The sequence below is a fragment of the Strigops habroptila genome, chromosome 7, assembly GCF_004027225.2.
Source record: "Strigops habroptila isolate Jane chromosome 7, bStrHab1.2.pri, whole genome shotgun sequence".
NCBI classification, from domain to species: Eukaryota; Metazoa; Chordata; class Aves; order Psittaciformes; family Psittacidae; genus Strigops; species Strigops habroptila.
This window is the reverse complement of record NC_044283.2, coordinates 24508441-24521128: the sequence shown is the minus strand read 5'-3', so window position 1 is coordinate 24521128 and position 12688 is coordinate 24508441. Positions and strand designations below refer to the sequence as shown.

Genomic DNA, 12688 nt, shown 5'->3' with positions numbered 1-12688 from the left:
TTTATGGAGCACACTGCTACAGCAAGTTACCAGCCTCACAGAAATGCTGTCAAACTTGGGAGAATCCTGCAAGGAAGGAGCTATAACATTTCAAAATATTATGACTCACCTGCTCATTAAAAGCTAAACTCACAAATATGATTGCAACACCTACACCAACTTTTCTGGAGTTGCCCTAGTTAAGAGCTGCCTGCCCATGCAACAAAACTGTAATGCCAACTGTACGTTATTTACCTTTAAAATCACATTCAGACAGAACCATATAAACCACAGTGGGATCTAGGTCAGCAAACATCTCTGACATGCTGTTCAAGAGCTTCTCCTTACTGACACTATGCATTGCTTGTGACAGTGAGCAGGTTGGGTCCCCTTGGGATACAGCAACAGTAGTTCTGTCATAATTGCCACTCTTTAGAGAAGGACTCCCACCAGTTTTCCTTTTCCGCGGCATTTTGTTTTCCAAAAATCAGCTTGGTTTTCACTTTAGTTTGTTCACATGAGGCTGACAGCACCAAGCTCAGAAATCACAAAAAACCTCTCGTAACTGGGATACACATAACAGAAATAGCAGACCTGGAAAAAAGAGAACAGAGAAATTTTAATAAAATACACAGTCACATTTCCATGTCTCCTGTTTGAAAGATCAAAAAAAAAAAAAAATACGCAAGCACCCTGGAAAGCATTTTCTAGAAGGCTGCCTTTCTTCTTTTCTAATGGCTGACAGCTAAACAGCACCCTTATTTTCCAACTAACTAGATATTTAATCTGCGTCTGGAAGAAAGAACAAATACAATGGGAGTTTAAAAGAAAAATCCAGAACAGTAAAAACAGCAGTGCAAGGCAGCCAGTTCACAAATACTCCTCTGCTAACACCTACTGATGACCAGTTAACATTATGGAACACTTACACTTTGTTAAAATGCAGAATGTTTGCTCCTCTTACACAAGTACTAGAAAACATAACAGAAATCTTCAAATCTTCCAGAAGTCCTTCATTACTTCCCACCACCCCACCCCGATTTATCAAGAGTAATCAGCTGGGGTTCCTCAATGTTCAAACACCGGCACAGGTTGCCCAGAGAGGTTGTGAAGTCTGCAATTACGCAGATTCTTAAACCCTGACTGAACACAGCCCTGAGCAACCTGCCGCAGGTGACCCTGTTTGCGCAGCGGGTTGAGCAGGGTAACACCCACAAGTGCCTTCCGGCCTCAGCCTGGGGGGGATTTTGAAATTTTTTTAAATTTTACAGCTTTATAAGCCATAAAGCCAGAAGAAGCTTCTGTTCACCCCCCACACTTCTGCCATAAAGCCTTTGAATACGTTAGTTATAACATTGTGGCATCTATGGTAACTGCAATTACTGCATTAATCTTGTATAGGAAAGGAAAGTGATTATTAATTGAAGTACAAGCAGAGTATGGCGTGGTCTCACTTTTTTCTTTATATCAAATAACATCAAAGCTCTGTTGTGTTCCAGTGATGCTCATAATAAACTTATTTATAATTTTTACAAGTAAGAAGACTAGCAAACTTTGGTAAGGCTCAGTATCTCAAGTTAATTAAAGAGTCCCTATTTAGTGACAACAGTTACTGAGTAGGCCATAAAATACCTGTTTTTAGATAAACATTATTTTGCCAGTGATGACCAATTCAACATGTGCAGATAACTCAATGGCAGCACTTCCAAGACCACTTGGTCCTTCCCTCCCTGGACCATTGGCAATCAAATGACCATGCTAGATAAGTGCCAGATTTGGACAGCACTTCTCCATTATTCCCTAGCAATCTGTTCCAACTACCAAGAGAAGTTTTAGAATGTGTGGACTGTTCCATTCCCAAGTCATAGAAACTTACATAAGAAAACCAGACAACACCAGGGTCCCAGGAGTTTCTACCATATGTGTATGGACCTTAGACAGAGAAATGAGACAGTTGTCTGAAACAATGAAGAGGTCAGGGAAGTCTGAAATGCATGACAAAGAAAACAATACACAGGAAAAGGAAGAGGTGGACTTCCAAAACTAAAGGAGAAATGACAATGGAAGATGCTAGTTAGCCAGACTGAGCTAGGACAATTGCAGCTGCTTTTTTTCATTACACTTTTTTTGGTTCACCTCTCTGATCAGCCATCCTTATGCCAATCTTTACTGTCACAAAAAAGTATTCAAGCAAAACTATCAAAAAAGTTATAGCAAGTCCTGTTTCTCAAACTTGTATTTCTAATTGATTCGTCCTCCAGCCAGTAAAAAAGTTGACACCTAACTTCACACAATATGTCAGTGCTAAAAAAATGTGACTGTTCCTCACTAAAACAGGTTCTGTGACAAAGAAAAGATCCTGCAAAAGAGAAAGGTATTCATACACCCTGACATTACTGAGCACCAAGAGGCTTTAAGCAGAACACTCCAGGTGTTGTCAGTGTTTTAATCCAATTCTCTTACAATGATCAAACCTGTAAGGACCTCCTGCTGAAAAACACGCTCTGAAGCTAGGACTTTTAACAACTGAGTGCCTTACATTGGGAAGGGAATATCCTATAGAGAAGTATTTCCTGCCTTAGGCTGTGTATCCCACTATATATTAGGATGCCTTATTCTAATGACCTAATGAAGTCACACACTTCAGTCTGCATGAACCTCAATCAGTGAATTTACAGTGCATCACTTCAGGGTTATTGAGGCCTAAACTGTCTATCGCAGTTAATCACAGAAGGGAAAAATGCAGAAGGGAAAAAGGCATCAGTCACCTCAGAACTTACACATAGGTCAAAACCTTCGTGACCCACTACATCCACATACACTAAGGCAATGCACAGATGCACATTTTGCCCCATCTCTTCATCTAAAGTCTTAGTAGAACTGTAGAAATTGTTAAACCTATCAAATAGATAGATCAGCACTGCCAAGGATTTCATTTAAATAAGGTATTTACCATGGCCAGTATTGCAGACAGGTATTTTGACAGCATCTCCTTTGTTTACCACAGTATTTTCAATGAAATTCCTGGACAGATTCCTGGGGAATATCTTCTGTTGATATTACCAAGCACAACAGAAGTATATAAAAAGAGATGCCAGTGCACATAAAAAGCACACTGTACTGTGAGAGATAATACTAACACACTCAAACAAAAGGATTGATTTCCACTTACTTTTAAGAGCATGCGCTGAACTCTACACAGGATTTTATCTAGAGACTTGCCTTTGCAGAGATTCAAGTTTCTCTGAAAATTAGTTACTATGAAAGAGAAAATAATTTTAAATAACCCAATAGCCAGTCTTGGCTCAGCTACATTCATTGGTTCTGGATAACATACTATGAATCAGTGAGCTGTGGATGAGGGTTGTTTGGTTTCTTTTTTTTTCCCCAAGATGAAAATGGAGTTGTAATAACATAATGATTTAGCAGAACAGAGCTGTGCTGAACGCACTGAAGGGGAATTCTAGACAATTAGCCAGAGGCTGCAATATACTCGGAGGTTTGCTTGTCAGTTCTGGGTACCATCATTCGACACACATGCAATTAGAGCAAACAGCTGTTTCATTTCAGCACTCAAGAAAAACAATACTCCTGTGGCAGTCTCAATTTCATCTCTAAAAACAAAGCAAAACAAAATCCACAAGCACCTCCGCACTCATAGCTCTTCAGAAATACACATCTGATATTAAAGATCTCCTCCTATTTGTCTCCAATGTAATTCAACTACCACAAACAAGCATATATTCAAGAATCTGCCTGTATGAAAATTACCTTACAAATTAAGCAATCTTACAAACAAAAGAGACATTAAGATACTGATATTCTCTACAAAGTAAGATAATTTTCAAATCCTACCAACTTAGAAGAGAAAAAGTAGACTTGTCAGGTCATGGCACTTTAATCCTTCTAGCTGGCCACAGTTTATTTCTGATGGTAGATTATGAGCCTCATGTGTTGCCTGTTCCAGTACTGCTATCCCTAAGGAGCTGGATGGATTCATCACAGACATTCTGCAGGCACAGACTCATGTAGCCAGAGATCAGATTCCATTGCTGGCAATCCAGTCACTACAGAAACAGGCAGGCACTGACATAATCAACCTAACACAACATACTTTTCTGTTTGACAGACAGAACAACGAAGTGTAGAGAAGTGGCCAACCTGGCACAGCAAGATGGATCAAGATCTCAACTCTCAATCCCAGCATCTTACTAACAACATTCAACCTTCCAGTGAAAGGAAAACCAATCGTTTCATAAACTAGTTCTAAGAATGTGTTTATAATTCCCTAGGAAAAAGAAAGAAAGATGTTTACAATAAATACAAAGTGTACGTCAGTTATACAGAAGAGGAAAAATATGCAAGCTTTCTTTTCCTGTCCCTCTCCATTTTTTTCAGTCTCATACCTAAATTCATAACCTAATTGATGAAGCATGACAGTCTTGGGAAAATATATAAGAAAATTATTCCATAAATGTGAATTTAAATCACTGTACTTAGTGCAAAGAAATTCCTTTGTAAAGTCATGTTCTAAAAGGTTCCATTTTATTGTCATTAATACAATTGTTCATTGAAGAAATTAATCTGAAATAATAGTATAACAGTCATCCTGGTCTGGTTCCTCACACTGAGGGGAAAAAATGAAAAAGATAAAAAACCAACACCAATCAGGCTCCAACACAGGTAATGCAAATTTTAACTTTAACTTAATTGTAAGTTGTCCTTAGAAAAATGCAAAGTGTACTCTTCCTTATGACATATAATCTAAACTTTTAAACCATCCAAACAAAAATCTAAGGGTGGAGGGGAATCCCCAATAACCCTCTGTTATTTTTAAAAGATGTAAGATTTCATTTATTCTAGGAAATAATTGCTAACATACACTTGTCAAACACAAGCCATCGCATCGCTAACCTGCCAACCAGTACTGTTATATCGGCAAACTTGCTGAGAAGAATTCTCCTAGAACTCTGAGGAAATTAGGGGAAAAAAAAAAAAAAGGGGGGTACAAATGCCTTTTCTAAAATGAAGCTAAAAGGCAGAGTCATGTTTACACTGAAGCGACATTAAATTTGTCCAGCTAAACATATTTTGTTTTCCATAGCAAATGCTCTCTGCTTCCTACAGACTGCTATATATTGTTGAAGAACTGTATTTTTACAAAATCAGACAAAAGCTACTATGAAAAAATATTAGGCATCATCTGACTTCTAAAATTTCTGGAAAAACAATATAAGTCTCAGGCTTAAGACAGGCATTATTGTTTCATTTCAGTAACATGAAAATGTATACGCAGTTGCTGAGTAAAGATCTGATGAAGGCCTGACACATCCCATACATCTTTTACACTGAGATGTCTCCTTAGTAACCACACATGGTACCTTGCGTTTCCAAGATGTGTTATAATTCTCAAGTAAAGCGGACTGACTGCAAGTTCTATTACACATACAATCTCAAGTAAAGGAAGAGAAGGAAACAGGTAGTACTCAAGAAGAGACAGGACATACAGAATAAAGGAAGAGAAACTAAACTACTTCACAGTGCCTTAGTTGATACCAAAAGTATTCCCAAAGCTCTTCAAATCAGAGACACTCCACTGAGAAACAATCAGCTGTAAACATAATTTTTCAAAGTCATCACAAGAACTTATTTTCAAGCAAACAGCCCAGAAAGACATTCTAATCTCTATTCAAGGTTTACTAAAAGCATTCATCAGCACAGTACGTTTCTGGTTTAACTGAGATCAAGTTCAAATGACAAATAAGTTGTCAGTATTACTTTTCTTCCTTTTTTGCAGACAAAGGAAGTCTCCAGCCTTGACACAACGTAACATTTCACCAATATGACCAAAGCTGCCCGATTTGTATCCATTTTTAAATTTCTGTGATCAATTTAAGGAAGTTAACTCCATACATATAAACCAGGCTGATTCTAGGGCTAGGGTTTTCTTGTTGATTTTGGCTTTCTGTGGGGGCTTTTGTTTGTTTAAAATTTTGGGTTGCTTTTGCTATTGGGGGTTTCTAAACAATTTTTTTTTTTTTCCCAAACTACATAAAACATCATGTAATGTTCATTTGAATCTCCTGGCTTTTAAAAAACATACACATGTATATACTGACATCCTGGAGACTGAAAAAAAAAATAATCTGTAATTCTAATAACATAGTAATAGCACAGAACTTACATTTTCAGCTTCACTGAGCTGCCCCGCAGCAGGTCCATTCTCGTCTTTCCAAAACCACCACTGATGGTGCATTTAACAAAGATCTGCTGTAAAAAAATGTAACACACTCTTCTGTCAGGAAACCATCGTTTCAAACATACAAATCAGACGTCAGCAGAAGTGGATGCCCCTCCTGACAAAAAGAATGATCAGAACACAAATTAAAATTGACGTTTTGCTCGCAGACCATACAACTTTAAGCAAAGCTTTAACACGGAGCAATATATGTAATTGTTTTAGTAGATTAAGCACAGCTAACATCTTACTGGCAAAGTACCCAACATGCCGAGTCGAGCTCAAATGTAAGTTTTCCTAAGGGTAAGAATACCTACTTGATTTCGGCTATTAATTTCTCATCTAAAAAAGCTGACTTACATTGGATAAAGAAGTAACATAACGGCAGCAGAATTAGTCAGAAATAAGTTTCCTCACTCGTCTCTCCACTTGGTTCTTCACCACAGTTCTTAACCATCTTGAAAAGGTCTACATATCCATGCTGGTCAAGAAAAGATGCGTTCCATCATGTGGGGAAATAGGCAAAGTAAACCTGGTACATCAAAATCAGAATATGTTACTTACACGACTAACTTGCAGTGCCCTACCAATACTATAAAACTGCACTTCTCTTCATCAAAGTGGCTGCAAACTCTTAATCCACTGTGTACACACCGAAGATGTCAGGGCTACACAAAGCCTGACTTGATTCCAGTGTACGTATTAGCCTAGAGCTCGCTTTCCTGATAAATTTTTCAATGAAAATAAAATCAATTAAAACAAACAAAGAAAAAAACCCAAACTGTACAAACTATGAGCATACACACCCAAATCAGGTAAAGAATTTGGAACAAATATTCTGTAGCATTCCTAACAGGGCAGCTTCATGGCTCAATTACCTTGTAGCAGTCTTCACAAGAGACAGAGGAACCTGTCTCCCTTTTTGTACCTCATTCCGCTACTCCAGCCATTAAGAACTGCCATCAAAACATACAGAGCACTTCACATAAGCAAGAACTTTACGATGAGGATCCACATTTCTGAAGTAAAGGACCAGTTGCAGGCAGAGAACGCTATTCACCCCACTCCCAAACATGAGCTTCACAAAAACCACACCAAGAAAGGCTGAAATGCCATTCAGCAATTTTACAGAACATTCCATCTGTGAATATGAATTCAGCCTAGAACAGAATGAAAAAGCTGAAGTGTACCTGCTAACAGTGTAATGCTACTTGATTTCCACTACTCAAGACTTCTGCTGTCTGAATCAGGCTCTAACACATGAATTAAAATACAAACGTTACTTCCACATTTGTTTACTTGCACTTTGAAGTCCCATAAATGGAGCAAAACAAGTATTTAAATACAAGCACAAGAGAAAAAAGAAGCCAATGAAATCAAAGCGGACCAAACCATTGTACTCTGTCACTGTATTTATAAAAGAAGCTTTTCTTTGTGGACAATGTTTGAGTCCATTCCCTGAAAACCAAAAGGTAAAAAAGGGAAGAGAAAAAGGAAATGCCTTCCAGCAGATTCTTCTCAATAAGCGTAACAGTAGCAAAAGAGACAGTTTGGGAGCCTTTTGTGTTCCTCCAATTCTGCCAACAGTCAGCATCAGAGCAGGCCACTTAAACACTGTTATTTAATGTGAAAATCTATACCCAGCTAGAGATGATGCACTTTTAAAAACACTTCAAGCATCTTTTCTGCTCTTTTCCTTCTCCCACTCAGTGTTATTCCCACCAGTTGTTCCAAGGGCTTTGGCTATTTCAACACTTTTAACTAAGGTCCTCTTTCTCACATCTCATTCTCTCAAAGTGCAAGACACTGACATATACATCTCAAAACACTTGTTTTATGCAACCTGCTCTGCTAGGGTTTTTTTTCCCCACTTTTGTGATTTTTAAGCCTTGTGTATAGCCTGGAGCAGAAACAGATTCTTTTGAAGCAACTGCAAAAAATAAAACTTACTTTGAGTATGAAAAAAAAATTTCTCCAATTACACACACAGTTCAAGAGTACAAAACCAGCATAAACTCATCCAAAGTCGATGCTTAGGAAGTAAATACATCTTTCAGGAAGAGCAGAGCCATGTTTGCTAGGAAGGACTCAAAAGATCTTGTCCACATGCCACATCATGAGGAGAAGTCAACCTGCAGCGCTGGTCAGCCGGTGTTTCACAGGTGACAGAAGGTGCCGAACTCCACATCACATGGTTTCCTTTTAAGCCAGGAAGCTGCTCCTGCTAGAGGCCTCCCTGCAGGGAAGCACAAGCTCCCAAACACAGACGGATCTCCTGCTGGCTGCACAGGGTTAAAGTAGCGAGGTAGCAAGAGGAGAGCCACCAGCAAGTGCATTCTCCAGCACCAGGTCTGCTTGGCAACAACTGCTTTTGTACTTGCCTGCCTTTTCATGTGTGCTGAAGGTCAAAGCTTGGGACGTGGCAAAAAAAGTAGCCTTGGGTTATGGAGTGTGCAGATAATGGAGCCTGACAAGCCAGAAAAATCAACAAGTAGTTGGGTTGGTTCTGGGGTTGGCTGAGTTTGGGTTTTGTACGTTTTGTTGTTTGGTTGGGATTTTTTTGGGGGGAGAGGGAGGGAGGTTGGGTTTGGGCTTTTTTTGGTGGGTGTGGGGGTTTTTTTGTTGTTGATTTTTTTGGGGTTTGGTGGGTGGGATTTTGGGTTTTTTGGGCTTGGTTTGGGGGTTTGGTTTTTTTTTCCAGAAAATCATAAAGAGTATCTGCAAAATGTCTTTCCAGCTCTAGGAGAGCTTAGAGATAGGAGATCCTTTTATAGCTTCCCTCCTATGTTCTTTGATAGCCTCCCATACAGCTCACAGCCCTGCTCGAGCATGCTGATTACCCATGCCCGTGCATGATCTCAGTTTTGAGGGGAGATCTTCCAGGAGACAGAGCTCTCAGGCTACCGGGGTTGTCCTCAGTGAAGACTCCACACAGCTCAGCTGCTTTGCAGTGACCTATGCCTAGCCCCTAGAGCAATGTAACAGGCTGCACAAAGGAGACCAGACTTCTGGTTATGGTGGTGCTTCTGCAGTTCAACACCTGCAATTAGTACTGCTGCTTAAGACTGCATTCCTGCTCCACATTACAAAAAAGCATGAAGGAGAGAAGTATTTGGAAAGAGAAAAGAGAACTCCTGCCAGATGGAGCTGCAACTTGCCCAACTTTCCAGAGACTCCATCCAAAAGCGAAGCTGAAGGGCAGTGAATAAAAGTAACACGTCTGCGGAATTACAGTTCCTCAGCACAACAGAATTTCCTTTCACATCCTCTCCAGATGAACTTTCATACACACCTGTCTCTGAAAAACCTTCACACAGACAGCAGTGCCTGTACCTGTAATTCAAGACTAGGAAGCCTTACCGAATGCCTCTGGGACAAGATCAGAGGGATCATCTTCAAGACGGATCTTACAGCAGGCATCTGCTACTAACCTCCAAACCAAGACGAGAAGGCCAACAAAGCAGTATTTGGGTCACGTAAGGACGTGGGCTGCAGTGATCACAGTAGTGTGAAGTTTGGAGCCATCTTCTCTAGACCCTGCTTTTACCTAGAAAGGTTGGACCAGATGATCCTTGAGGTCCCTTCCAAGCTGGTATTCTGTGATTCTACGATTATGGGCACACACATGCAGGTGGCATTATGGAGGAACGAAAAGCGGAATATTAAAATAATACTTTTATTTAGTTTTCTGCACTGGCAGCAGTCAGGGCTGGCAATAAATGCAAACGCTACTTCCCCAAATATTGGCTTGCTTCAGCTGTTGACGCAAATGAAGACAGGTTACTTTCTTCTTATAGATGATGCTGCAACTCTAACTTGGTTGGGAACAAAGGGAAGTGGCTGTCAAAGACTCAGGCTCCAGCGCGTGAATCTTCAGACCTGTGCAGACACCTAATGGGGCTTCTGCAATGTGACCAGGTCTTGATTCTGATGCTTCCACATACAAGGGCTTCTCAGGTCCACACGTTTCCCTTGTGTGAGATACACAGAACAATTCAAAAGCAGCACTGTCTGGCCAACTTTCTGCACTATAACCTCTTCCTACCTGAAGTTCTGCTTAAGGCCTTCAAGTCTGTGATGCATACAGTGCTGCACTCTCGTGATCCCCAGCTGCCACTTCCCTCTTAAACCACCTCATATAGTTTTCAGTTCTGTGACTCTAAATGAAGGTTTATTGCACACTGAGACAAAGCTGAAGCACAAGCAATTTCTGAACTTCAGCATGGGCTCAAACACAGAAACAAAATGAAGATGCACGCAGGTCTGCAGAAAGCACTTGCAAGAACGGGAGACTGATGATCTCGTGACTGCCAGGGCATAAGAGCACAAGGTACACTGGAACAGAAGCCAGGTTTTTCACCAAGGTGTTATCTATTAACCAGTGATCTTACAACAATAGCAGCCACACAAAGAAGCTGAGGAGTCAGGTTGGAAAGAGACATAAAGCAGTTTATGAACTTTGCTGGTTGTCCACATACAACAGCAACACGACAGCCAGTCCAGAATTTCCCAAACAGGAACATCCCAGAGTGACACATACTCCACTTAGCCAACTCACGCTGATTCAACTTGCATTACACAATTTCAACTTCAGAAAGCAAGAAACCAAATCACAGAAAGCAAGCAAGACAGGAGTGAGAATAGCTTATTCCTGTAGACATCCTAAATATATTCTGGGGAAAAAAATAAAATAAAATCATGTATCTGGTCCTAGGCTGGAACTACATTACACAGACCTACCAGGGCAATCATATCTACTTCATATGTTCAAACGCACTTCCCCTACTGAAGCCACTAGGCCAGCTGAACATAGCACACACACAGCATTGTACAGCTATTAGCTTCATGTAAATCAAGACAGACAACCTCATCCTGAGCTAGGTACATCAACAAAAAGCTTATGGCATCCAAATAACTCTCATTAATTACTTCATAGAGGTTAAACCTGTCATTTACCTTCAAAAAGTAGTTCACATGAGTTCACCTTATATGACTGTAAAAAATGTCAGCCAAATCCATTTAGTTTTAAATGGTGGTTTGAGTTAACACAGGCAATTTTTGAGATGGAACACAGATCAGTTACATAAACTAACTCACTGGTAGATCAAAAATCCCTGGCGAGAAGAAACAGCTGGAAAATTTAACCTCTTCCATAACCACAGCTGGATTCAGGAGAAAATAGCAATGTATGGCCTTACTCAATTCTGAGAGGCAGTGTAACTGACAGCTAAGTAACACCCTGCTGACATTTTCATAGTGGCAGAGCCTCTGTAAGAAAAACAGCAGCAACTTCCTAAAACCGAACGATTAGTAATTCAGGAACTTTTACCAGAGCTAAATTTACATGCAGAAAACTCTATTTAAAACAATATTTAGACTATGTCAGCCGTTTAGCATAGACTACAGATCAGTACACAGGTAGGAGTGAAAGACAAGAGACGATGCAATTCCTCAAAACCAGGAACCCCCAACGTTCCTATCGCAACATATTTACTAACCAATTCACAACATAATTATCTTCTGTAAAACAGACAATGCCACAGGTAACAATCCACTTACACCATAAACAGCTGTAAGCCTACCATGGATGTTTCCCAACACCCTGCCAAGGCTAACATTTTTGCCAGGGAAACGCACTTTCACACTGGTAACACTAAGAACCTCGCTTCCCTCTACATCAGTGCCCTCGCCAGCTAAAGCACAATAATGCCAATACAATAGAGGGAGAGTTCTTCAAAAAAAAGTGAGACCACAAAAAGTACATGGCAACCCCATGGTTAAAAACAAAACTAAAACACGACAGGGCAAAGCCTAGAAAGAAGAAATTAAAGGATCTTTTAAGATGTGTTTGATGCTGTTAGATTCCCTTCTTCACTTATCTATAGAACACAAACTACTGCAATTTGAAAGTGCTGCAAACACATGACGCAAGCAAGCCTTGCCCTAGTCATGGTGACTGTACCTGGATGAATCATGGGGAAATCTCTCATGCTTACAAACATACGCCATACTTAAATTTTTCTGCCCTTCTGTCATTTGCTTCAGGCCTGTATTTCAACCTTCAGCTCTCCAACCACAGCCCAAGACATACCATCTAAAGCTTTTATTCCAGTGACGCTGAAATGGATGAAGAGCAACCTGATTATCTTCTCTGTTGTTTTGCTTTACCTGAAACACCCAAACTACTTCTGGTGGTTTTTTGCTCAAGTTCTACATGAATTATTCTCGTCCTCCTGGAAGACTCAATGCATACTAAACTTTGTCAAGACACTGCATAAAAACATTTTACATGTCTCTTTAGAGTATTTTTTCCCCTATCCCTTTCAGTCAGGCTCTTCGGAAAGCCCAGTGACCTTATGACCGTGTCCAAAGCACGCAGTAATACCACGCTACAAAGGACACAAATAACTACGCGATGAACACGTTTCAGCTGTTCTCGACTGTTCAAAACGAACGAGCCCTTGAAGTACT

At 40.1% G+C, this 12688-nt stretch overlaps 1 protein-coding gene across 6 annotated transcripts in view; it reads right to left on the bottom strand.

Moving 5' to 3' along the window:
* Window positions 1-12688, bottom strand: part of N4BP2 (NEDD4 binding protein 2) — a 44036-nt gene that overhangs the window by 30354 nt on the left and 994 nt on the right. For 4 of the 6 annotated variants that reach the window (XR_003992438.1, XM_030493348.1, XM_030493354.1 and 1 more), the window contains exons 2-4: window positions 6578-6749; window positions 6164-6335; window positions 235-573 (exon numbers count right to left, since the gene is read on the bottom strand). Coding sequence is in view for 5 of the 6 variants with exons in the window: in XM_030493348.1 (XP_030349208.1) it covers window positions 235-451 (217 nt within the window). In the remaining variant the exon portion in view is untranslated. The remainder of the gene's footprint in view (window positions 1-234; window positions 574-6163; window positions 6336-6577; window positions 6750-12688) is intronic. The other 2 variants (XM_030493349.1, XM_030493353.1) reach the window with 2 other exon arrangements.